This window comes from Astatotilapia calliptera, chromosome 14 (genome assembly GCF_964374335.1).
Source record: "Astatotilapia calliptera chromosome 14, fAstCal68.1, whole genome shotgun sequence".
Lineage (NCBI taxonomy): Eukaryota > Metazoa > Chordata > Actinopteri > Cichliformes > Cichlidae > Astatotilapia > Astatotilapia calliptera.
The window spans coordinates 7,122,651-7,143,536 of record NC_137435.1 but is presented as its reverse complement, the minus strand read 5'-3'; the positions used below and the strand labels follow the sequence as shown (position 1 = coordinate 7,143,536).

The following is a 20,886-nucleotide window of genomic DNA, read 5'->3' as shown; positions in this document are numbered from 1 at the left end:
CATCAAATATCTAAATGTGGAAAAGTCGTGAATTAATGACACTTTTTGGCAAATTAGTGGTTCATTGCAATAATGGTTATTTGGCGATATTGTCATTAAAAAAAGTCTCGTCGATGACAGCAGCATTTCCGTTTATAGAACATCCCGGGGTTTTCTTATTGGTTCTGTTCTCATTTACAAGAGAACATAAAAGTTGGCACTGATAATTTCGGTTTGTCTTTCTTATGTCTGTTACATCATTTTAGTCAACGTCTTTGTTTTCCCAGCAAACAGAAACAAGATTATGTGGTTGATCTGATAAACACAATGCATCTTTTTGCACAGTGAGTCATATCAAGAAAGACCATCTAGGTGACTGTGTGGGAAACGGAAACCTGCGAAAATAGAAGTACTCTGGAGACAAAAGTAGTGATGAGTGGTGTGTGGGACGTGGTCTGAGATATCTTTCGGTAAAAGTCACCCAACCTTTGAGGTCTTATCCCGTGACTAAAGCTACGGTATTAGGTTTCATTTTATAGATTACTGTGAGATGGCAAAAAAAAGAACATTTTCTCCTCTGTGAACTTGGGAGTGGAAAGCCTACCAGAAGGGATAAAATTGGTAAGGTATCCACAGAAGCAGGTATCTTAATTCGCTATCATCCGAACTCGAGCTGAAGTAAATTGAAACGTCCATTTCTGGATTATGACTCCAGAGAGTATGAGCAGCTGTAAAAGAAAACTGGCTACAACTAAACAGAAATTGTGAGGCCGTGACACCATAAAAGTGAGTCCTCTAACTTATTTGGAGAGGATTCAAGTGAACTTCAAAGATCTCTTTAATGATCTATAATCCTGTGGCAAATCTTGAGTGGGCAGCCCCGCTTTCCAAGTTATTTTTAACAGGATGTTGAAATCCATGATGAAATTAAGTCTAAAGCTGGGAAAAAAATAAATACATTGCAGCATGTGCCTGTCAGTCGGCATTTTATTCCAGGCAGTCTCTAACTGAGGAGAGTGGTGGTCAGTGCCATTGTAGTTGTACACAAAACTGCAAGAAAGGCAAAGGGAAGTAAAAAGAGGAAGAGAGAGGTGAAATGTTCTTTGCAAGCCAAAGCAGCATTGTCACATGCGCCAAAAAAACCTGTCTAGGTTGTGTCTTAATGGAGCCATTGATCCTGTGCCAGTGGAGGACACACCCTACAGGGGACTGGCTCACAGCGAGGAGACAGGTGTTCGCTCGATATCTGTCCCACTTCTCTGACCTTAAAGCTTTTAATCAGCTCTGCCAGGGAGCTTGTCAATCCTGTCAAACAATGAGCAGTCCATAGTATAGACACAGTAAAGGAAGGCAACTTGAGGGTAAGAGCTCTAAATAATACTGCTGCAGCCCTGAGGAGGAAGCAAAAAAAATCTGTGCATGCAGTGTACAGCTATTTTGTCTCTCACTGGACAGGCGCCTGCGTCTCGTAGCCAGCGACAGTCTAAACCCCATCAGCAGATTTCAAAGGTTGTTAGTGTCAGAGGTAGATTCACGTAAGTGACTTCACCTCGGTTAATAATTGTTGGTGGCTGCAAAAAAGCTTGGGTTAACTTCCACACCATCGCATAGAAAGAGGCTGACATCATGTGGTACCCTTGCCTGTTGATATAGTAATGAGACTAATTAGATTTTCTTTTTCCTTGCAAAGAAGCAGTATGTTTCTGCATTGGTTGAGTGACAGGGACTTCAATATGACCTAATTGAGTTGTTGTAGCTCCCTTTGACTGCCTGCTTCATTTTCTCTGCTTCTGATCAATAGTAATACACTATCAGGATTTATCAGCTATATTTTCTTTCTTTGTTTCATCAAAGCTGTCAGAACAGTCAGAACCAGTTCCATTCCTGCCTGGCTCATTTCACTATATGTTCTCTTGCATTTCAAGTGTGAGTTGGCATCCTGTGAAGTTTAACACCCTGCCCTTACCATTCTCCTCTATTTTCCTCCTGCCCATTGTCGAGTATATCCACGTTCCCTCCTTCCACATGGTCAATCCAATACCTTCAGCTCTACCAATTCCAGCTTTTTGCCAGTGCCACCATCTCCAAATCACACATCCCAGCATAGCTGTTTTGCTTCTACTTTCATTCCACTTCTCCGCAGAGCATACCTCAACCTCCTAAGGCTCTCCTCCACCCGCTCAGTACTCGCACTACAGATCATTGCTGATTTGTTCGCAGTGAATATCACAATCTGTCTGAGCAGTCACACAGTTACAATTTGGCCACACTATTTTCACCAGTCGCAGCCGGCCCCCTTTTTTTTTCCACTTCATCCTGATGTTACTTGACATTAAACTTTAAATTGTGTTAATAATCAGAAGAAAAAACACTCACAGGGACTGGAAGTGTTGAATATCCACGCCTCAGTTTTGAACAGCAAAAACAACACATAGTTAAAAACAAATAAAAAAGATAAACATGAGTTTATTTCTTCTTTTTTTTATACTCAAAGCCCACAGCCCACCCACTGCAGTGGTTTCAGATGAAACTGAGAGAAACCCAGAGAGAGGCATTTTATGATTTTTGATTCCTATGATTGATTACTGCTCCCATTCTTTCTCCTTTCAGTCACTTTTTCGAAATGTCTGTCCTGTTTTTCTTGCGGGATTCCGTCTTTGAGAATGTACCAAATGGTTTTTGTATTCTGGGTCCTTGTGTCAATAGACATCTAACGAGCAGTGGAGACTGGGGTAACTTATACCACCCGACTCAGTTTTCAGTCTCCTTTCCCCTTGCTGTGGCTTTGTGGCTCACTACTTATGTCTACGTGCCAGTTGCTTTTCTCTTGAAAGGCCAGTTACAAACTGTGCAGACATTTTTTAGCTTTTCTTTCTTTTTCCTTTTAACTTTTATCAGAAATAATGTCACAATATAAAGAACGAAAGGGATAACAACCTCGAAAAAATTACTACCATCACTCAGTTGTCTGCATTCTATCCTTGCTTACAATTCTGTATGTAATAGTCATAATAGATGTGGTGTCAGAATGACATAAAAGCCCAGATCAGAGCTATTTCATAATATCCTGGAGAGGCTTGATCTACTGAAAGATGCTGTAGAGAAACATGCTAAGCTGTGAGAAAAATACTGTATATGGTTAAGCTCAAACACTGGTGGGAAAGACAATACTTGATCCCAGCTGGAAAGCACATGCAGCAGAATATGAACATGGTCCTGAGATGTGGTGAGCATTCCAACGGTTATATGTATGTGGAACATGGAGCCGTACTTGCCTTGGAAAGATGGGCTGTGGTCGTGGTTTAGGAAATGGTTCAGCCCTGGCCTCAGAGTTCTGCCGAGAACCACTGGATTTCATAGTTTCATGATCAAAACACACATGAAAAGCAGATTTTGGCAAAGGCCAGTCTCAGCATTTATGCAGAAACCTTGTGTGTAGCCATTTCTACCACATGTTAGTATCAATCTTGTCTTTTTGTTTACATGTCATGCTTGCTGTTGATGATTCTACTGTAATTTCTCTTTTTTTTCCCCTTCCATGTCACTCTTTTGAAAAAAAACCTGACGTCTTCTGCCAGCGATGCAGTGTCACAGTTAAACTGTACCAAGGAATGCCTGTTAAAATCTACAAGCATTGCAAATGTAAAAAATAATTTAAATAACAAGATAAGATAACGTGTTCAAGGATAAAGTACGTCTAGCATATCTAACGTTATCAGCTTAAGTAACTGAACACATTCATTCCTCCAGTGGTGAAATCAGGATACTAATCCATGCCTAAATGATGTTACTGCAGGGCAAAATTCATAATCGTGTTTATTTGTACTTAATTCCTTGTACACGTGCACAGAGATGACTTGTTTGTTGCAGTATTAGATCAGCGTACTGGTGAGTTGCTTCTGTTGCTTACAGTTAGAAGACCATCAGACATGGTACAACGGCTGCTAATCTGCAGCATGGCTATTGACGGCACATCTTGAGCAAATGCACAGCATTTTCTGAGTCCCATGACGATCATGACTCAGACACATACTAAGTGTGCTTGTTAATTGATAGCAGACTGGGGCTTCAGCCCACTTCCCACTCCAGCTGGAGTGTGAATTCCCTCTCCTATATGTTAATGGATCTGTTGTATAAATGGCCTGCTCCAGCAATGCTAGAGAAAAATAGCTCTGTGCAAAACACCAACAAGACTAGCTGTGTGCACGTTGCCCCCAATGTCCTGTTTGTGTCCCAAGCACAATTAGAGATGCACTTTGATGACTGCCAGTTCTTCTATTTTTCTCTACACGTCCTTAAAAATGTATGATATGCACAACTTTAATTTGTTTCAAGAAATCTACAGAGGCTACTCAGAGTGGAAATGTCAGAAAAAATCACAAGTGTCTCTAATCAAATATTGATTGTACGTTCTCATTCCTTGGGTTTAATAAGCCACTGGTCATGCAACAGTGCTCCTCGCTATGCTTATACTGGACCTATTTATCCTCGAAAGGCTTCTTCCAGCCTGCATGCCTGTAGGATATCAGCTGGCCTTTGTTGGTGGAAAAAGGGAAAAAAAAACTCCACCAATAAAGGTCAGCAGGGGTCAGACATGCAAAAAAAGTGATATTCTGTGCTCTCACTGAGTATTTCTAAAGGTCACCTTGCATGGGGTGTATGGATTTACACCCATACAATGTTGTTTTGACTGAGCGTGCAGATTCCCGCATCCAATGCCCATTTCTATTCTTATGTGCAGCCAATAATTGATCATCCGGTTTCAGCTGAATGGTTGTTTGATTTTTGAAATCTTAATGTTTTAGAATGTATCCAACACAAGTGCTTGGCATAATCACATGGAAATATTCCGTGTTTGTACTCTATGCAAGACTTATCTTTACTTCTGGACAATGGAACAGATGGTGTGAGAGAAGGATTTGTCATGCGTGGTTGTCCAGGGCCAGACTCTTTCTCAGCACTTTTTGGCAGGACTTTATATGCATTTCATGCTGTATTTGCTGAGTTCTTAGCAGAGGTATAGGGTACTGCTGTGGGTGCTGGCTTAGCCATCCTATACTGCCCATCCCAGTATCATTCTTATACATAATCTGTATGCTTCATTGTCCTATGCATATTGAGTCAGGGCATTTGAGGTTCATATGTAGAAAAACACCATTAATACTGGCTGATGCAAGGGCAAGATATCAGAAAATTGTTAACTTAAAAGTCCCAAGGGTTCAAGGTGATACCCTGAAACATCTTTTGACAGAAAAATGTAAAATCCCCTCTCAGCAAGTAGACATATCTGCTAATTTGGGGGATTTGTGCACATGGCCTAGTTTTACCGGTATTTCTACACTTAAAAAATATATTGTTTTACTTTTAAATGGCGTTTGAAGTGAGCTTAAGGCAATGGTTCTCAAACTGTTTTTGCAATGCCCCACTTCAGCAGCAAAACATTTACATGCCCCTCACCCCACTCTATTTTTTAATCAGTCATAAATAATTACAAAAAAAGTGGAATTTTACTTTGAAAAGGATGAGTATGGTGAGTTTTGCTCCCAAATCAAATAGATTCAGTGTAATATTTTTCACACTGTTGTGTCGTGCCCCACCGGTGACAACCAGTGGCTCAAGGGAGTGTTAACCCACCAAACGTCAAATTTATGTATCTCTGAAGTGTGTACTATTCCTTAGTCTGAATCTCTCCCCTGTCCACTAGTACTATGTCCCATTGCTCCTGCAGCAATTGTGTTATTGTGTTGCTATGTCAACTGTGTCAAATGTATATGTGGACATAGCCGCTTTGTCGGCCCGTACTAATGCTGAAATTTCCACGGGAGTTGTGCCGCCTGCAGCATCGTCTCTCCTCTGCTTTAATATCCTGAGTGCTGTAATCTGCTCACCGCGTCTGACCCACTACGTGTCACTCTCACTGCTTACCCTCCTCCTTAACTCCCCAAAATCCTCTACATCACATTTATGTAACCCCACCCCTTAACTGCTTCGTGCTCCAAGCTGATACCTGCAGACGCTGTGGCTCAACCTGTCTGAGGCCGTAATGCATCGCGTCGCAGTTCGCCCGTGGCCCCCTTTTTATTTATTGATCAGCTCTTTCCTATTAAGACGTCCAACAGCTGCTCTTGTTTGAAAGCCCAGGGAAACGTTTGCATTATTGAAAAATAACCAGCGCGCATCATTGTGAACGCTGAACCCATTCTGTGGACGAGATTCTTTGCTGACTAATTGTCTGGTCCATGTAAGCGGTCCCTAGCGTCATGGCTTGAGAGCTGTCTGATAAAGCGTGCTATTATCTGGCTGATGTTACTCTTATAGCGCAGCATTTTATTTCTGATACCACAGTTGTAGATACTTGAAACACCTGGAGGGTTCCCAGCTTTTCTCTCCAAGTATCAGTCAGCCGCACACAACTCTGACGCTTACAGTCACTCATTTACTAAGAGGAAGGTTATCGCTGCGTTTCCCTTGCACCCGGCCTTTTGTTTGCTGACAGTTGATTGCTATCTGGTATCAGTGGATGATGTCATCTCGCCATTTGGTCAGGTAACGTCAGCTCTGTTTATTTTGTGTCGTAGAACCGAAACCTTGGTGGCCTTGTTTTGTTAAGCTGCAGGCTGAGGGAGGAGGGTCAAAGCTCTTTCTGTGTTTACACTCAATACGTGCTATACTTTCTCTGTCTCTCTCTTCCACTCTTGCTCTCTCTCTCTGTAGGGCAAAAGTCTTATTTTTGGCCAAGCTTTATTTGTCATTGCCTCGGTCAAAGACAACCAAAATCCCAAATTGCTTTTAGCTTATTTCCTGCTAGACTAGAATAAAAACACATATTAATTACTGAAAATCCACAGGCACTGCTATCCACTTTATGTTTTAAATTCAAAGGGTATCGTGAGAGGTTCCCAAAAAGGGCACACTAAACTCCACTGTCTTGTAGATTTGCTTCTTTGAAATTGTCTGATAACAAAATGGAGTAGTGATGTTTTCCACTTTTTCATTCAAGGATGAATCATTATCCCGCTGAACTAAGATGAGAAGCTCTGTTGCAGGCAAAGTGATGCATCCCCTTGACATTTGAAATGCCTTAAAGCTGCTCGAGGGGCATGTGTGTGTGTGTGTGTGGGCTTGTGCTCTGAACCCCATGTTGCTTTACAAACGATGGATGCAGCTACATTAGGTGAGAGCCTGTGTGCATAGTTGAGTAGCCGATGCTACACACTGCCAACCCGAAAGTAGCAATTTTATAGCCCCGGTGGAAAACACATGACTACTGTGCGACGGTAGTCAGCCATTACGATACTCTTTTGCTCAAACAGCCATTGCAAATAGTTCAAATGAAATGCACAGTGCCTCTCATGGAGCCGTCCCAGGTTGGGAAGTTGCCTAACATAATAAATATTCCTGATAATCATTAACATTTACAGCGCAGCAGATGTTACATTGTCCTCAATGAAAGAGCGTGTTGTACAAAAAAGCATTTCAAATTTGAACCAGATAGTGGAAAATTATGAGCACGGGTACTAAACCATCTGTTCCAGTGAGGTTTCGCTTGCCTCTGTAGTCGGATGTTTGCTTGGGGAGACAGAGGGTAAAGAGAGCTGCTTTGGCAGGTACACCATTGTTTACCCAAGAGACCTGGCTGAAGCACCATCAAATAGTGTCTGAGTGTAGATTAAAACAAATTCTCTGACACGTACTGCTCTGTCTCAAAAAGCTAAATGGCCACAGTCAATAAAGAGCAGCAGTACACATAGCATATGGCTTATCCTTAAATGAAGTGCCCTATCTGTTTGTATTAAAGCTTCGGGGACAGTAAGAGTTCCCAGATGCCCCTAAGAAGAATACCATCATTTATTTTATAAATCATTTTGGGAATCACTACTATTTGTTATAAAACATGAGCAAAATGCCACTGCAAGAGCTTTAAATTACTCACTGACAAACAAAAAGAGTAAAATTGTCCTACCAGGGGAATAAACAAGCTGCTAATGGGAGGTTTCTGTGTGTGTATGAGACAGTAGATTTGGACTCCCCCTAAACACCCCATGTGTGGTCATGAATAGGGGAGCATAGAGGACTGTGCCATTGCCGTGGGAACTGGGACTACATTAAACAGTCATTATCCCGTGCGGCTCAAGCCATGTTTTATCTATCAGCATCCCACTTAAGCAACAGTATAGTGGAGCAACCAAAGCATATCAAGCGTGAGGAGATGATGTGTTTTCATGTGATAAGCTTTAAAGCTGCACTTGGCAAGAAGTTTATACCAAAATACTTCACGCTTGCAGGGGAGCTAGAAAAGACTGTAGTGCCACTGAAAACTTTGACATATTTGCGTAAGTGAAATAATTTTACGGAAGTTGGATCTCCTCTTGTTTAAGGAAGTGGCACTCTTTTCAGTGAAAACTAAAACTCTTTCTCATTTCTATCCTCCGAAGCCACTGAAAGGATGACATTTCAGTCCAAAAAGAATTGATGACATCACATTACACATTTGGGGCTTTTTGAAGTGTTGAAACTTCAAACGGAGACGTCTCGCTGCCATTTGGGACTGACAGTGTGCCGAGTTGCCTGGTGCAGCTTTAAATAGAAGACATTAATGAGTGCTTCTTCTAAAATATGCATTCAGTTCTATTTAATCTTTGCCTTCCTCGCATTGCAGCAGCTTGAGGTGAATTATTCTGAACTTTATTTGACTCACGCACAATGGATTCCTTTGGATGCACAATATTGAAGTAGGCAATAACTACCTTTGAAATACTGCCAATTTGGCTAATAAAAGACAACAGTGTTAGATTTTAGCTATGAGATATATTCCTTCCTGGTCTGAAAGAGATGTTGGGCCTGTTTTCGATGTTATGTATACTTATTAAATTTATTAGTTTAATATTATCATAGTGATTTTCTATGTACCAGAACAAGGTCCTATGGGCTTATCTGTGGGCTGATCTTTGTATTTGGTTAAAAAACTTAAATTCTCTACAGCAAAGAAAAAAGGCAAATGTTAAATGTTTGCATCCTTCATTTTGGCTCGCTACAGACAGGAATTAATTCTGTTATTTTTTTTTGTTTTATCTTTGTTTTCCCACCTGGTTAATAAAATGTTTCAATGTGACTAATTTGAATACATTTTCTATTTTCCTGGACATTGTCTATGCACCATGGAGAGTCCATTTGACTGAAGGCTTTTATTTGGTGCAGCTTCTAATGCACAATGTCCAATGCGCCATATGCAAACAACACAAAGCACATGCTTTTCCTTTCTGCCTGACAGGCCAGATCTTATTACAGTTGAATGTTCCGTGCACAGCTCTGTGCCGAGGCCTTGGGAGTCTCTTGCTATCAGCGCAGGGCCAGACGGCACAGCAGCTGTTTTAATACTGCCCCTTATGTCCCCGTTGATCCAACTCAGCTCACCTGGTGAGAATCAAGCCACTCTTTTTTTTTTTTTTTTTTTTTTTTTAATTTAATATTTTGCCAGCTTGGAAGTACTTTCTGCTTTGTTTGTTTGTCCTATCGCTTTTCCTTCCAGAAACACGACTCCTCTCTCCTTTGGCAACTCTTAAGGCAGTGCCTACCCCATCCACAGGTGTATTAGAGCATGACTGTTCCCCCAATCATCCTCTTGTCAGTGTGAGAACAAAACAGCAGCAGCACAGGCAATAATGCCAGCCAACCTCAAACCAGTAGCGCACCTACAGTCCTCCCTACAGCTCCACCTACTTCTTTGTCTCTCTCTCCCTCTCGACAGTTCTACACTTCTCTACTTTGCCTATCTCTTTTTCCGTTTTTCTCTTCTGTTTTTGCATCACTGATTTTCATTAAGCCCCCACTCCAACCTACCTTCTTAGAATCTCATGCATGTATGTGACAGTGCTTTCTGTGGCATTTGCCACTCTGTTATGTAGTCTGTAATTATAGACTCTGCTCAGCCAAAGAGTCCAACAGTCCTTGAGTGAAAGGGGTCCCAGTGGGGGCTTCTGGCCCTTTCACAGAGTGAATTTGGGCTCTGTGACTGTATAATTATGCCTATTCCTCGAGTTTCCATTTGCATTAGTTGCTGTTTAGTTGATTCAATCTGAGTTGGTAGCATCAGAGAAAGAAGGAAGGAAGAGCAAAGCGAGAGGGGGAAGGGGCTCTTTGCACAGCCGGCCCCTGCCACTATTGTTTTAGCGCTGAAATGGATGAGGTCTGGCCAGGTACATATTTATGAGTTCTTTACAGCCCCCGCCACATGCAGCATGCAGCTCCTCCACTTCAGACCAACTTAAGATTAAACTTTAACTAGTGTTGTCACGCAGTAAATTGTGTTTGCTATTTCAAAAATATCATACTATAGCTGCCACAACTGGTAATCTAAGCTGTGATAAAATGGAGTAAAGCATTGCCCTGGGGTGCACAAGGACACAGGTGGTTCTCAAGGTACAGATGACAAGGTTGCCAGTCCTCTCTGTCAAACTGCATTAGTAAATCAATCTGTCATCTTCAAATCCCCCAAGTCTAAATCTCTATAGAGAGGGTCTTGCTGATGTGGTCAGAAGGAAATGAAAGATGATGTGCACTCAGTAACTTCAAAAGGTTGTCACTTTATTTTTTTATGTGATTTGATGTAGGCCGCAAAGGCAGCATTTGAGCGAAAGCACATAATAATAGATCGAAATTGCCTTTCTCTCATAATGCATTGCTTTCCAGCCTAAGTCATTCAACCTGAGAGTTCTCAGCCTGCTGAGGAAAAATACATGGTTAATCTTAATGGTCTACCCAGAGTCTGCACCATTTCCTCTCTACATGCATGTATTGGGCCTTCACGTCCTTTGGCTGACTACCTACCGTTTTTACAAGAAAAATCTTAACATAACAGTCGCTGCCGGTACTTAAGACAGTTTGACAGCCTTGCATACACAGAATTCGCTTTCCCCTCTTCCTCAGATCCTTGTATAGTTAAAGATCAACTACATCAGATATTGTAGTGAATGAGTGTATACAGAAATGGATTTCTCTCACGCATTCTTACACATTTTAAAGCCCCCCTGTGGAAACTTTATTTCTGAGGGCAGCGATTATCCATCATTGTGATGCAGTTATTCAGCGTTAAAGAGCCGCTCTGCTTGTGGTGCATATGTTTAGGCCCCACTTCTCTACTTGAGACCACAGCATATTTTCAGCCTGTTTATGAGTGGATACATTGGTGGCTTTATGAGTCCTGCGTGATTAACGAAGGAATTTCAGTCTTTCTTCCTGCGGATAGTTGTGTATCCATAGAAGATAATTATGGCTGCCTCTGGTTGTAAATACAAGCTCAGTCAGGGGCTGTCGCTTCAGGAAATGGGACATCATCAGACTTCACCTGGAAACGACCATAAATTGTAGCACGAGATAACAAAGAAGTGTTGAAACAACAGGATGTAGGTGCCCTGCAATGGCACATCTGTTCAGACTGCTGACACTGCAGAGCTCAGAGCAGGTTTAAGTGAAACTTGTACTTGTTTGTTATCCATGAAGAAGACCTATTACTACAGATTATAAAAAGAAACCAAAAAAATGCACTAGTTACCTTCAGCATTAATTTCAATTCAATTTTATTTATGTAGCGCCAAATCACAACAACAGTCGCCTCAAGGCGCTTTATATTGTAAGGTAGACCCTATAATAATACATACAGCAAACACTTGGCGACAGTGGGAAGGAAAAACTCCCTCTGAACAGGAAGAAACCTCCGGCAGAACGAGGCTCAGAAAGGGGCGGGGCCATCTGCTGCGACCGGTTGGGGAGAGAGAAGGAAGACAGGATAAAGACATGCTGTGGAAGAGAGACAGAGATTAATAACATGTATGATTCTGTTAACACATAGTGAGTGAGAAAGGTGACTGGAAAAGAAATACTCAGTGCATCATGGGAATCCCCCAGCAGCCTACGCCTATTGCAGCATAACTAACGGAGGATTCAGGGTCACCTGATCCAACACTAACTATATGCTTTAGCAAAAAGTTTTAAGCCTAATCTTAATTAGGCTTAAAACTTAATGTATTCTTTTTCAACTAATCAGTTATTCAGTTTGGAAAAATTGCTGCTCGCACTGAATGACATCCCTGACTGAAATGACATCCATGTTGAGACTACAGATTGTGTCAAGCCAATAGATCCAAACCCCAAAATGTTCTGTTTATACTGATATAGAAAAAAGTATCAAATGATCAATTCTGACAGATCGGTATGTGTGAATAAGGGAGTGACTTGTGTAATTATTCTTCCTGTCACTTAATTTTCCATCTTATGCTTCCAGTTCTTAATAAAGGCATAGAGACTGTAAGGAACAGTTAATCCAAGGCTGATAACTGCTAATGTTAAATAAAAAGCAAAAACGCATTACAAAGAACGGTATTCAACAGTTCAGTTTAGCACAAGGTCAATATATGCATGAAAGACTAAACCGAAGGTCCATGTTCTCTAATTGACCTTTTCTTTTGCCACCATGCTCCGCACAGGCTTAGATAGTAAAGGAGGAGTGCCTAATTGCTGGGTTCTTTTAATACAGCTAATGTGTGTGTTCTCATTGTTTTGAGTGCTTACACAGGACTACACATTGTTTCTCCTAATAGGAGCTCCAGGCAGTCATTGAAGTATTTGTGAGTAAAAAGTAATTAAAATTACAATAGGCTACCCAGTGTGTTGCTGGGTAGGTGGAGGAGAGCGCAGCAGACGACGACTTGGCTCCAGCTCACTGCCCTTGTACTCATTCATTAGTGATGCATTGGTTCTCGCTCGGCCCTCCCATCTCATCAGAAACAGCACCTTTGTGGACAAAGGCAGGCTTGTATGGATGTGCCCATTATGTTAATAACAACTCCCACAGCTTTCGCACACAACCACCACCATGAACCAACTTGTTTTATGTATAGGGGGCAGATATAGTATCTGTGGCACACAGGTGCGTATGGTTGAATCCACGAGTCTGACTTCTGAGTGTTGTGCGTGCTTGTACTACCTAGGAGGCTGAATTGACTCCTTGACTTTCAGTGCATGTACTTGCTATTGACTGGAGTGCTTGCTTGGCCTTGGACACTTGTTAATCGTAATTAAATGTTTTTTTTTCCTTTCCACCCCCCTCTTTGTGTCTAGCTGGCAGTGGACAGATGGTACAGATGGACACCAGTAAGTCTGGCTTCGTGGGTTCACAAGTGGAGCTGCGCTGCGTTTTCAGCAACAGTAATCCACCAGTCAAGATCTCCCAAGTAACCTGGCAGAAGCTTCTCAATGGCACCAAACAGAATGTGGCCATCGCCAACCCGGCCCTGGGTGTGTCTGTGCTGCCGCCCTTCAAGGAGCGGGTCAGCTTCAAACATGCAGCTGTTCGTCATCGTACTCCCTCATTGGAAGACACCACAATTGTGTTCTCCAACCTGCAGCTGTCCGACGAGGCTGCCTACATTTGCGAGTATACCACATTTCCTGCAGGCAACCGTGAGAACATGGTCAACCTTACTGTGTATGGTAAGAACTGCACTGATTTTAATTCTGCTTTAATCTGTAATTTGAAAGGAACATTTTTTTTCCTAATCTGGTTTTAGCAGTTCTGTAGGGATCTAAATCTTAGTAATCTAATCTCTCATTGTTTCCCATTCTCCAGGCTTGTGTCTAGAATTTATCCAAGACTTATCTCCAATAAAGCAGTAGCTGAACATTCAAAACATGTTCGTAATGTATATATGGACCTTTGGGTTTCTCATTAAAACTGTGAGAGATTTCATTAATGGCAGTAATATTCCCAAAACGCTGCCTGATAAACATCCATCTTCAAGACGTCTACATTTAAGAAAGGCTAAATTGTAGCGAGATCAAATTATTAAGCTTAATCCACCGAGTGAATGGGAACATTTAAAATTACCAGCTTCTGGGAAACAGAAAGTATGTCTTTAGTGAGTGGAACAACCTGCCCAACATATTCTGTGACTTCTTACAAAGATCCTATGGAAAAAAAGTTAGTCACATATACTTCACTGGAAAAGTTACCTATCTTTAGAGTCAAGATAAGAGAGTAAAAACCCCCCCAAAAAAACAGGTTAAACGTCTGAACATCAGTTAAGGAGTTATTTCCTGGAGCACGCTTATGCTGGTCTGATGAACAATCAAAGGAATGAAAACCCCGTTGCTCAAATTTGGTGTCCTATTGACTTTGAAACAGATCAAACAGGGTCAACCTGACAACCTGAGTGAAAGGCTTAGTAAAAACATATTTACAGCTCTTCTCTTCGACGCCGGCTGCTTTCTATATGTTTGCTGAAGCTCTCGGTATAACTGTCCTCTTTGTTGTTGAAACTATTGAAGTTGCAGAGCAGCACCAAGAGCCACGTCAATGAATGATATATATATTGGTGAATTCCATATAACATGGGCCTAATAGCTTTTATAAAACAGGAAACTTTCGCAGAGGTTAGTTGATAAAAATGGCAGGTGAAATGGAAATCAATAGGAGCACTTCTGAGTGTATAATTTGGCTTGAATAGTAGTGTGGCAAAAAAAAGAGATGTAGTTTATCTTGGAAAGAGGCAGCTTTGAAAAGGTTGCGTGCTGACTCTGATTAGAGAGCTAATTAGAAATTAAGTGTTGGTTTGTGTTCTATTGAGCACCGGTAAAAGAAATAGCACTTGGCTTAAGTAGTCCCTGTTGCCGGGTCTTCTTAGTCAGCTCCGAGTCCCCATTTTGTGTCATTTGGCCTCCCAGGACTTTTTAGGCTTCAGTGACTCAGTTTTTAGGCTCAGTGAACATCAGGAACATGTGTGCAGATAACCAACCGGCAGCCTTCAAAGAGGCCTCTTTATAGCCTATCTCTTTCAGTTGTGCATTTGCTCAAGCTCAAGCCTGCCTTTTGATGTACTAAGAGTAGATTTCTGATTGGCAACTCACAAAGGATTGAAATTGGATGACTGCGCATTTGGATAGGCAAGTGGGTTCTACATCTGAGAGCTTTGAGGAGTGAAGGAAGAAAAACAATGTTATTTTCATCTCAGCTTCTTAGTTTAATTTACTTCAGGAAATTGATTGTTAGAAAAGCAGACAAGACTACACACTAAAATAAAATGGAAAGTGAAATTAAAAAATCAAGCTCATTCTTGAGTGACTCTTTTCTTCCTGAAAATTAATTTCTCCTTTCTACTCGGCAGCTCGGCCCATGACACGTATGACCTTGACGACCCCTACGATTGTGGCTAGGGCTCAGAAGCGTAAGATGACAGTTGCAACTTGTGTATCTGCGAATGGAAAGCCCCCAAGCGTGATCAAATGGGATACCAGGTTGAAAGGCGAAGCCACTTACCAGGAGACTCGCAACCAGAATGGGACAGTGACGGTCCGGAGCAACTATGTGGTGATACCGAGCCGCGAGACCCACAAACAGAAGCTCACGTGCATCGTCACGTACCGAAATGAGAAGATCACAGACAGCGTGGTGCTCAACGTTCAGTGTAAGACACCGCTCTCCTACTACTTCACTATTTTTTGTCTGTGCTTTTATTTTGTCCTGCATCCACGTGATGATTTTGTCACCAGATGACACCACTCAGCACAGTTTACACCAAAACAAAGGTTAATTACTAGAAAACAAATGAGCAGTAAACTACAGCGCCAGACTCAGTCTAAGCATGTTAGAAATCTATTTTTCCCCAGTTCTGTTGACATAACTAATAGAATCAATAATTAATAGAATGACTGAATAAACAATTATTCAAGACAAACACTATTTACCAAAAATGATGTATTTAGAGAAAAATCAATGCTTAAACAAGACCTGTTTTTCCATGTTGTGTTGGCAAGTGTGCAATGGTTCTTTTACACTGCTGTATTATTTGGATGACCAAAATTTTTAACCTTTTTTTTCAAGATTCTGGTGTTTTCAAGCAATTATTATTAATATTATTTTTGCAAAAGTAGGCTTAGGAAATGTTGAAAAGTATCATTGTTATCATTAAAAAGATGAATAAATAAATAAAATTAAACCACACAACCTAAACAATAGCCTCCTAGTCTACTTTTAGGGTATATTACCAACAGTTAGTATTTGGTGCAGGGCTTTAGACTCAGTCATTAACAGCTGGCTGGTTCTGCCTTTCAGGTAGATGTAATGCCAGTTTTTGTTGCCACTATTTTCTCTTAAATTTTCAAAGTGAGACTTTGAAACAAACTCCACTGGAGCCTGTCCTTTTAAACGTTGTGGCAAAATGTATTCTATCATCCACTAGAAAAAAAACTTCAAAACACCAGACAAAGCTTCTTCTCTTCTTTATATATTACTTACAGGCATCTCTGCTCTCTTTTCTTCAACATCCATCTTGAATGTAGGGACAGAGCCAGCGGTTAACTGACTATTATGCTACCTGGCTAGATAGCATTATCCAGGATGGCATTCAGCTGTATAATTTTATAAATGTGCAGTTATTATTGCTACGATTGCTCATATGTCATACGTTTTCTTGTGCCTTAAGACAGGTAAATGTTCATTGATGTCTATATAATTGTTAGAACAGTGAGTAATGTGGGTGTTAATAGAATTAATATGTCCTTTCTGAATAAGCACTCCAAAGTGCTCTAGGTGGCCAAAATCGTAATGCAGTTATGTTTATAATACATAAACACAGTTGGCATTTTGTCTGTTTACCAGTAAAGCATTATTTGTATCATGCATTATCTGAAATTATTAGCAGTATACCATTAGATCCTGTGAACTCCTGACACTACTAGTCCATTTAATCTTTTATATGCAGTTTTCATGTGAATAAGTAGCATAAAGGTAAAAATTAAATGTGAAGAAGTAGATAATTTTTTCTTTTTTTTTAGATCATCTGGTCAAGACGATTTTTGATCCATTGTCTCAAGCTAATATGAGCTATCTGCTACTTTAAAGTGGACGGGTTTGGAAAGGCAAACTGCTAGTGTCCTTCAGCAAAGGCACAATAATAGAGCAGTGGATTATGAGGGATAACTGACAGGAGTGCTCTTTCCTTGCAGATGAACCCGAGGTGCAGATCGAGGGGTTTGATGGAAACTGGTACCTGAACCGTCAGAATGTTCAGCTGACCTGCAGGGCTGATGCTAACCCCCCTGTCACGATCTACCAGTGGAAACTGTAAGTATGGCTAAACCGTAACAAAACACCTTAAGGCTCAGAGGACGAGGCTGCAGGGATACACGCTGTTTTTCTCAGGTTAAATTTCTAGGGGAGGAAAAAAAGTTTTATAGAGGGCTTACTAATGCAACGGGAGGCAATTTCACCGAATGGTCAAAGTGAACATTTGTTTCAAGGCATATATACAAGAAAGTAATCTTCAAAGATAAAAACACTGCTGCTTCCTTCATCCTCTCCAGAAATGTGTCTCAGTTTATTTGTTTGTTTGTTTAGAAAACGTGTAATGAAGATAAGACTAGGACCCAAGGCAGAGCACAATGGGCCTATTACAGCAGCAACATATACCCCTATCTCCCCGATGGTCACAGATAGTGGGAGATAAATGCAAACAGAACACCATTTGCTTTGCTTTTGGGGATGTGCTTTGAAGTCGGAGGGCCAGGATGCAGGTAGAGGGGTGAGAAAGCATCTTTGTTAGTGCTGTTGTGTTCTCTGAAGGGCACAGATGCAGCGGGTTGTCCTGAAGCTGAAGTGGGAGCCATGGATTAAGCCCACATACCGCAGGCCTGACATCAGGGCTTTCGCCTGAGAGCCTACCGCTGAAAATACAAAGGCTAGAACAGACACAAACATGATTTCGAGCTGTTGGAGAATTGCTAAGTAACCTCAGGTTTGATCTGCTCTAAGGAACAGCATGAAAAGTGGGCTTACAGAAATAATGAAGTAAGTACTGAGATATAAAAGAAATAAAAGTGAATGCATAACTGCCATAATTTTGACTGATCAAACCCCTCACTGCCTTTGAATATCAGATGCAAGTACCAAAAAAAAAAAGACGAGGAAAGAATAAAGAAGTAAAGTGGGTGCGGTTCTTCGGATATAAAGAGTATCACCTTTTTAAATTCAAGTATTATATTATAAAATTGAGAGATAAATGTAGCAATTTGTCCTTTAATTGCTTAGTAAAAGAAAGGTTGAGAAATATGTCAGTGGACTTGAGTGGATGTGGATTAATAGACCATTGTGCCCTCATTGTATCTACTCTACAGACGACTGCTGGATTTTAATGAGACAGAAGGGGTTTCTTTTTCTCCCGTTCTGTCTTATTCATAGATTTAGCTTTCAGGGTAGAAAGACTGATACTTACTGATATATAGACATAGCAGCAGAAGACAAAGACAAAATGGATATTCTGTTTGGCCTGTTTGGGTTTATTTTTTTATCAGAAGCAAGGCGAGATTTAAGGAGATAGAGGAAGATAGGAAGAGAAGAGGAGGCGAAGAGGAAGAGATGTTAAGAGATGTGATCTAGAAAGACGAGGGCACTGTGCTGACAGATAGGAGAGGACGGCCATTGCTGCACTGAAAATGAGATGCCAAATCTGTTGTGAAGGTTCCCCTGGGCTCCACTGTGGAGGTCAGCACAAGGCTGTGACGGAACGATCCAGAACAAGCTGGCAGGATTGCGTCACACTCAACTCCAAACACAGACATCTAAAAAGGAATTGAATATAGAAATTCCAAGAAAAAAACACTACATAAAAGGTTTATTTTATATATTTTTTATTTTGTGTTGTGTTCAAGTTACTGTTGGAACTATAATTAAAAAAAGTTTGCTTTTACTTTGCACAATCACTTTCTGCCTTCATATATAGTCCTTGAGGAAAGCATCTAAGCCTCTTTGATTTTTTTCTCTTGTTCTTAGAGCACATTGCCAGAGCTACTTCTCAAAATGGGTTAATGGGGAGCTTCACTCAAGTAGCTCAGCTAAAAAAAGGAATGCATCCTGTATGAACTGTGTTGTTTGTTTTTGAAATGTTTGTTCGTACGGCATCATTTCTGGAGTCTGTTTTAAGTGCACACAGCAGTTTTGAGTGGGCATTAGAACAATAAGTACAGGAAAGGTGAGCTAAAAACATGGCTATTCTTTCATACATTCAATTCACTACAGTTATGAGATGTTTTTAAAAGAAAAGAAAGTATTTCAAGCAGACGCATCATTTCCCGTTAAAAATAAAAATCTGTATTATTTAAAGTAAACTGCTGCATTCCACTGTGTGATTGCTGCAGACTTAATTAGCCAGCTTACTTATCTGTATTGTGAAAAATGTGATTCTATTAGTCATGTCAATGAAAGGCCACAATAAAACAACTGTTGGTTACATTTTTTGCTCACCAGTCAGTGTGAATAAAACCTGGAGAGCCCTCTAAATTATATTTAAGTTGTATAACAGCTTTGTACAACTACTTCTGCTTGAGCACTTACTAAATATTGCTCCTTGCTCCTGTTGCCTGGGGTTTCTCCAAAAAAATAACATTTCACGTTACACAAATTTAAAGTATAAGCGGACAGATGTGTGATTAAAAAGAGCAATCCTGTTAATCTCTTCTTTTAACTAAAATTAGGTTGTGATCTTATCAGTTTCCTATTACCAGTCCCATTAATTATTGGTAGTATGTTTTTCACCTCCACATAATGTTGTTAGTTGTTAAATGCTGCTGTTTGGCATTCTGTCCAATCACACACACACCTATATGCACACACATATCATATATATGCTTGCGCATGACTGGCTAGCGAGGGAATAGAAAATATACATAACTCGTAAGTTGTTTGTTAGTCTTTCATTTTTCTGGTTCCGCACACACGTGCACACGCAGACATGCATTCAAATGTCTGACACAAATGCAGACATCTTCGGTAGTGGCAGAGTCCGTGGTGAATCACAGTTTGCCGGCCTTTCATTTCTGCAACAAATCAATTGGGCTTTGCAGAACTCAGCATTTGATAGCGGCTCACAAGGTAACTGATTATTGAATCGTGACATACTGTATTGAGGGTTGTTTGTGGCTCCATTGCAATTGCTTTGCCAAGGTGGCCAATGAAAACAGCTCAGCCGCAGCTCTTTCTATTACTTTTGTTCTGAACTATGGACTTTTTGTTGCTACAAAACTATACTGTGGTATTTTTTTATATTTTTATTTTGCCTTGTTTTGACATTTTCTTCTGTCAGATAAATTTAACCACACGGAGATCAGCTATTTGTACTTAACATTTTTATTAAATACCTTGTCGGTGTGTCGTAGGCCCTGTCATTGCAGAGCCTTGTTAAAAGCCTGTTAAGTGAACCTCAAGTGCTTGATGCGTGACCATTGTGAGCATGAAACTTAATATTGTTGCCTCGCCGTGATGTTATTTTGTTTTTCTCTCACTGTAATGAATAGGAGCACTACATTGTTTTTGATGTTCTTGCACGCCTGCACTTCTCAGTGTGCCTTTCTGAGCCCACAGTAGTGGAGGAAATCTTTGCAGCATCCTTATTGATTAAAGAAACAACCAGCAGCTCACCTCAGTCAGACCAGGGGGCTCTTTAATATTATCATGATGTTTTGTAACTCTGCTCAAGCTGGGCCTATTCAGAGCAGGTGATGAGGCTAATTGAGGGAAACTCAACAGGAAACATCTAATTGTCGTGAAATTTGATGCCTTTTCTAGCCTGCGGGCTCCATAAAAAGGGTCCAGATAATACAATAGAGGCTTTGTTTGTTCATGATCCATGGCCTCAAAGTCTGCTGACCTGATCAAAGGACATGAGCAAGTCTGAACACAGTAGAGATAGTGAACCATGAAGACAAACACCTCAGGCAGGAGAAACAGGCTGCAGTTCTCAATGACAGCACAGCATTTGGTAGATTCTGCATTTATCGCTTGATCAGCTGCCTCTCCTGACAGCTCCCCTGAGTTTTGACTTCAGCCATGTGTGCTGTGCTGTAGTTTAGGAAGGAAGCCCC

At 40.9% G+C, this 20,886-nt stretch overlaps 1 protein-coding gene across 10 annotated transcripts in view; it reads left to right on the top strand.

Annotated features, from left to right (window-relative positions):
* The window catches only part of nectin1b (nectin cell adhesion molecule 1b), a 156,896-nt gene that overhangs the window by 36,704 nt on the left and 99,306 nt on the right, over positions 1-20,886 (top strand). For all 10 annotated transcript variants that reach the window (XM_080289059.1, XM_026192903.2, XM_080289058.1 and 7 more), the window contains exons 2-4: positions 13,096-13,467; positions 15,138-15,437; positions 16,978-17,095. In XM_080289059.1, the coding sequence (XP_080145185.1) occupies positions 13,096-13,467; positions 15,138-15,437; positions 16,978-17,095 (790 nt within the window). The remainder of the gene's footprint in view (positions 1-13,095; positions 13,468-15,137; positions 15,438-16,977; positions 17,096-20,886) is intronic.